The following is a 5,906-nucleotide window of genomic DNA, read 5'->3' on the forward strand; positions in this document are numbered from 1 at the left end:
ACTGCCGTGGGACCACACAGCAGCTGGCCACTCGGTCATCTGGCGGTGCCGGGAGGGCAGCGGAGCTCACTTGTTCAGGCCTCACCTGGCTGCATGCGTCGGCCTGGCCTGGGAGGCCAGCAGGGAGGCACCGAGCAGGGAGCTTCCAGGCCGGTGTAGGTGTGGTGGTGGCAGGGAGGGGCTGCACCGTAGGGAGTGCTGGGAGTCTGGGAGAGCTTCTGGGGGCGGGGCCCGAGGAGGCAGGGGTCTGTGCCCTCGGCAGGGGACTGGGGTAGGGGTCTGTAAGGTAAGATTGTGTCCTGGGTGGGGTCTGGCCTGGAGGATGTGGGCTCTGTAGGTCAGGGTGGCCCTGGTTCGCTGTGGGCCTCTTCACGCCCAGTCACTTGCTTCTGCAGATGCTGGTTGTCCACCCACCCTGCGCTGGGCCTGGGGGTGCTGGTTACAGGAAGAGTGGCCGTCTGAGAGCCGCGGTGGGCAGGGGCACCAGACCTGTGCCACCAGGGCCTCGCCAGCAGGCCTCCAAGCCCCTGCTGTGTGGCTGGCGCCCACGTCACAGAGTAGGCCTTTGTGTGGCTGTGGTTCTTTCTCCTCGTCTGACTTGGAATGAACACACCTTTCCGGCACTGCTGCCCTCCTGTTCCGCAGTCTGCACACAGCCCACGGCTTTCCCCAGCGTGGCTCGAGGTCCCAGCAGACTTTGTTCAGGCACAGGCCTTCTTGGGGCTCTAGGCTGCCTGATGAAACTCGCGCTCCAGCCTGCAGCTCCGGGTGGACAGGCAGGGAGTGATGATGAAGACACAGACGTTCCAGGTGGATCCCTTCCCGCATCGGTGTCTCACCTCCTGGTGGGCCTGAGCATGGGCTCTGCAAGATGCCCGGGGGTTTCTAAGTCGGGTCAGGTGACAAGGTAGAAGGGTGCACTCCACACCACATGCACACACTGACCGGAAAATGTATTCTAATTTTACAACGTAATGTGAAAAGCCCCTGTGTTAGGAGGCTTGGAGGACTTGTCTGTCCTTCCTGGAAGGGTCCCCAGCCCTGGGGCTCACACTCTTGCCCAGGAAGCAGGATGGAGGGGCAAAGGCCCTGATCACAGACCGGCATCAGGCCTCTCTCACTTTAGGGCAGAACAGCATCCTGTAGGTTGGTAAGAGATCTAGAACAATGGGTGAGGCGTGGAGAGCAGGCCCAGCTGTGGGTAAATTGGCAGCCACCTGCAGAAACCGGCTTCCCTAGGAAGAAGTCCAGTTCCTGTGCCCCCTGAGAGAAGGCGGTGGGGGGCGGCTTGGTGCCGTGGCTCATTACCAGCGTCCTCTTTGAGGACGGGAGTGTCCGTCCTGCTGTGGCTGCACTTGCATGGGACACCCTGGGGCGGTTGCAGGGCAAGCTGGCACCTCCTGACCCCGGCCTGCTTTTCCATCTCTACCTGAGGCCTCCAAGGGCCCTTGACTCCTCCTTGCTGGCTTGTCCCTAGGGATTCCTGCTTTAGCCATTCCTGAGGGCTGCTTTCTCCAGCTAATCCCAGCTCCGATGCTCGGTGTGGGCTCTGTGCATTGTGATGTGCCCACAGAATTCCCGACTTTCCCTTCCAGTGGCTTCTCCGTCTCGCATGCTCCTTCCCGGGTCACCTCCTGGTGCCATCACACACCCGTCACCTCTTCCAAGCCCGCAGGCCACACCTGCACCCTCCTGCCCTGTCCCGGGGTTACTGGAGCCTGGTTGGTTCCTCCTTGCACCCTGCATCCCATTGGCTCTTGGAGCCACAGTGACCCTGGATACTTTTGGACTCACCCCTGTGCATGTCCTCCTCCTGTGAGGACTCTGGTGACGTTGGATTAGGAACCACCGGATGACCTCGTCCTAGCATGATGGTCAGCAGTGACCTCTTTCCACATAAGGTCCCATTGTGAGGTTCTGGATGTGGGACTTGAACATGTGAAGCTTGGGTGACACGGTTCAATCCAGAACAACACCTGTCTTTGCTGCCCGTGTGCCGCGAGAACGCAGGCCCCAGGAAGGCGGGGCTCCGTGTGTTTGTTGCAGCACAGAGCCCGTCTGCTCACACGTCGGCCAGGTGAACGAGAGGTCAGCTGGGGTGACAGCCTTGGCTGCACAGCAGTTTCTATATAGCGACACGACGGAATATTCTCTGAAATGCTGCTAATAGGGTTTCACAGGCAAGGCGTGACTGACACAGCTGTGTGCTGGGATTCGGGACCTGTCGCTGGAACGCTGAGCCTTGTGGTGACCGGAGCCGGCCCTCCCTCGGGCCTGGGGCGCGTCGTCCTGGGGCACACCCGCCCTTCCCGGGGGCCGCTGCAGAGTGCCCCTCGGTCTCCGGTCTCCGTGTTTGCCCTCAGCTGTGTCCCATTCACGTGCCTCTCATTGGCACATCACTCATTTTAGAAACAAGCCCATTTGACAATGTGCTTCCTTTGTACGTGTGACGCCCATCCTGAAACTCCATTTTCAGCATCTGCTTCCCCTCCGTCTCCCGTCTTTTCTCTCTCCTTCCCGTCTGCCCTCCCCTCCCCCCCTCCCGATTACACTTTTTATTGAAGGCTGAGCTGAGCCTCCGCCACATCATGGGCCCATTTGCACGGTATTGTTTGTCTCGTGGCTGGGAAATTCAGGTGATTCATCATGCCTGAAGAAGCACCTGATCCCGGCTGCCCGGGGAGCCCGGTCACTATGTGACAGGAATGCACAGGCGCGGAGGTGGGGGCGCGGGGGACGTGCGGCTTCTCAAGTGTTGATGAGTTCCATTTTGTAACGCTGCCCCCGCTCTCCTCCACAGCCCCCTGAGCCCAGAAGAGGGGAAGGAGCTGTTGCAGAGCGTTGCGCGTCTCCTGGAGGTGCCGATGAGTGTCTTCGCAGACGTCGCGTGAGTGCCGGGTGCGGGGTCTCGGGGTTTTATTCTCCGCTCACATCAGGTTCCGTGTCATAAATTGGTTTGCAAGGGAAAGAACTGTGTGCCTGGGGTTCTTGTTAATTACATCACAGAGAAACAGTTCAGGAGAGAACGGAAGGAAACTTCCTGGTGGGTTTGGTAAAGTTATGTGAGTGCAGATGAAACTGGAGTGTAATTGTAAGAGTTATGATCTCCTGGAAGGACGGGGCCCACTGGGGCCACAGTTCTCAGCCTTGCTGCACCTAGAATTGCCCGGGCGGCTCTAGAACATTCCGGCGCCTGTGCCCCACCCCGCTGCAGATGAGTCAGAGCCCAGGGGATGGCACGTGTCCGTGAAAAGTCAGCACTTATGGAGTGCCTACGGTATACAGACCCTGCCACGCACTTGCTGCAGCAAGTCACCCAAGCACGACCGGCCTCTCTTGTCATCAGTGGACAGGTTGTGGGCAGATTTGGTGGCGTTGGAGACTGGGGTGCTGGCCCGTGGCAAGTCCGCAATGAGGGGCTTCTGCTTCCACGTTTCTTGAGGACTGCACAGGGCAGGAACAAGTGCCTGGAAAAGGAGCAAGTAGAAATAGGTCGACTTATAAGTGAGTGCAGGTGTGGACAGACCAGCACGTCCCAGCTGGTGGGGGTGGTCCAGACGTGGAGGTCAGTCCAGAAAGCCGTGTCGGGATGGGTCAGTGTGTGAGCAGGTGTGGACAGACCAGCACGTCCCAGCTGGTGGGGGTGGTCCAGACGTGGAGGTCAGTCCAGAAAGCCGTGTCGGGATGGGTCAGTGTGTGAGCAGGTGTGGACAGACCAGCACGTCCCAGCTGGTGGGGGTGGTCCAGACGTGGAGGTCAGTCCAGAAAGCCGTGTCGGGATGGGTCAGTGCCTGTGCTGTGAGCCACTCAGGCCTGGAAATAAGAGGCTCAGCCGAGCTGTCTATTGACGCAAACAGCTATCCCAGGGCCTTCAGTCCTGGAAACACAGTTCGTCTGGCCGTCTGCAAATGTTGCCACTCTGTGGGGCTGTCCCATCTCTTTTCCTGCTGGTGTTAGCTCATTTGGAAGTTCATCACCCTTTATTTTGAGTAGGAAGGAGCCAGAAGTTGGGAGAGAGAGGCCAAGGCCAAGTCCTAGCCTTAACAGTAAGCCCAGATTCACTTCCTTGGGCTCCTTGCAGCCGACAACAGTCCGGCCCATCTCTCCAGCTTATGGGGGTTCTCATATCATCTCTGCCCCTGCAGACGTGACCGTCTGCAAGACGCAGCTTTGCTTTTCTTTTTTTTGTAAGGATTTTATTTATTTATTTGACAGAGAGCGAGCCAGAAAGCACAAGCAGGGGGAGCTGCAGAGGGAGAGGAAGAAGCAGGCTCCCCGCTGAGCAGGGAACCTGATGCGGGACTCAATCTCAGGACCCTGGGATCATGACCTGAGCCGAAGGCAGACACTTAGCTGACTGGGCCCTCCGGGCCTCCCAAAACGCAGCCTTTCATTCAACAAATATTTACAGAGCTCCGTGCTGGGGTGGAGCAGAGAGCGTGACATTCCAGCAGAAACAGGCTCAGAGCAGAGCTGGACAACATCAGGCAGCCCTGGTTCATGTGGAAACAGAGGGCAGAGGCTGCGAGGTCTGGAGAGCAGGTGCCCAGCTACCTCCGGGCAGGAGGGATAGCGTGCTCCAGGCGAACAGGCAGAGGGGCTCAGCTGGGCCCCAAGGTTCTTGGGAGGGGTATGGCGTGCCTTCCGTGGGCTGGCAGGCCACCAGAGAGTTTTCATCAGGAGACGTATTTCTAGCCATGTGAAGAATGAATTACAAGGGACACGGGGGAGGCCCAAGTGACTTGGGGCTGCTGAGGTTTCTAGGTGAGTGTTGGTGATCCCAACCCCACACCAGGTGGGATTTCAGCCTTGGAGAGGAAATCGTGAGTGTAGCTGAGAGATCGGGAGATGCCCGCATGTGAATACACCATGACCCAGTGTGTTGGAGCCGCACCCCAGCCTTGTAGAGCAGCTTTCGTTCCCCCGTGTCATTTCAGATGCCCTTGAGAGCTGTCCTTTGTCCAAGTGCGTTCCCTCCCATGCAGGACTCCATGCCAGGTCTACGAAGGCCCCTGTGCCCATTCATATGCAACCCTGCGGACGGGACATGGCTGCTGGAATCGGGAACTCAGCAGGAACACAGGAGGCCCACACAGGCCCTTTGTCCAGGCCTGGTCTCTACGGGTGCAGTTAAACAGACTGCACACAGAGAGAGCCAGTCCTGGCCTGGTGGCACTGACCGTTCCCTTTAGAGAAGCGGAGGGAAATTTCCTGAGCATGCCTGCACCCACACATGGCTAGTTCTCCACAGTCTTCACCACCAGACCCCGAGGTCAGGGGTCACAGCAGTCCCTGACACGTTCACATCAGGCACCCAGCGCAGGGACTGCATTTGCAGAATGAGGACTTGCAGAGTGCGGGCCTGGCACCCACACTGCCCCCACCAAACGGCGGGGAGGTCCTCACCCCTCTGTCCACAAGTAGGAGATACCGAATCTGGCCCCCAAAATTCAGCTGCTGGTGTCAGAGCTCATATTGCTGTCGAGGGAATAAATGAATGAATGAATGAATGAGTGCCTCCTTCATTAGAGTGAGGAATGTCCTGGGAGCAATTGGAAGGCAGCAAATAACAAGGATACTGCGTCTCCAGGAAGAGCTCCCAGGAGCACCCAGGGTGGCCTGAGCATTTGGAGAATGTCATCACAGCTCAGGCCCACTGTTGAGAACATTAGGCAAAAAAGTAATCACACGGAGAGGCTTCGCAGTCAAACTTGGCCTGGCCCCACTGGGGGCTGTATTTATTGAATTTTCATTATTTTTCCTCTGCGGTCTGGAGCGAGAATGCAGCAGATAGAAGCAGAGGTCCCCGCACTGGGAGGCCTTGTGCTTGCTGGAGACCTGGCCCCCTGCCGCTGCTTGCTTGTTAGAAGTCGAGACGTGTGCGCGCCGTGGCCTGGGCCCCGTGC

The 5,906-nt window shown here is 58.3% G+C and overlaps 1 protein-coding gene across 1 annotated transcript in view; it reads left to right on the plus strand.

The window, feature by feature from the left end:
- PTPRN2 (protein tyrosine phosphatase receptor type N2) overlaps positions 1-5,906 on the plus strand; it is a 796,662-nt gene that overhangs the window by 324,958 nt on the left and 465,798 nt on the right. Inside the window, exon 9 of the mRNA XM_040644526.1 lies at positions 2,801-2,887. Coding sequence (XP_040500460.1) covers positions 2,801-2,887 — 87 coding nt within the window. The remainder of the gene's footprint in view (positions 1-2,800; positions 2,888-5,906) is intronic.

This window comes from Ursus maritimus, unplaced genomic scaffold (genome assembly GCF_017311325.1).
Source record: "Ursus maritimus isolate PB19 unplaced genomic scaffold, ASM1731132v1 scaffold_3, whole genome shotgun sequence".
NCBI lineage: Eukaryota > Metazoa > Chordata > Mammalia > Carnivora > Ursidae > Ursus > Ursus maritimus.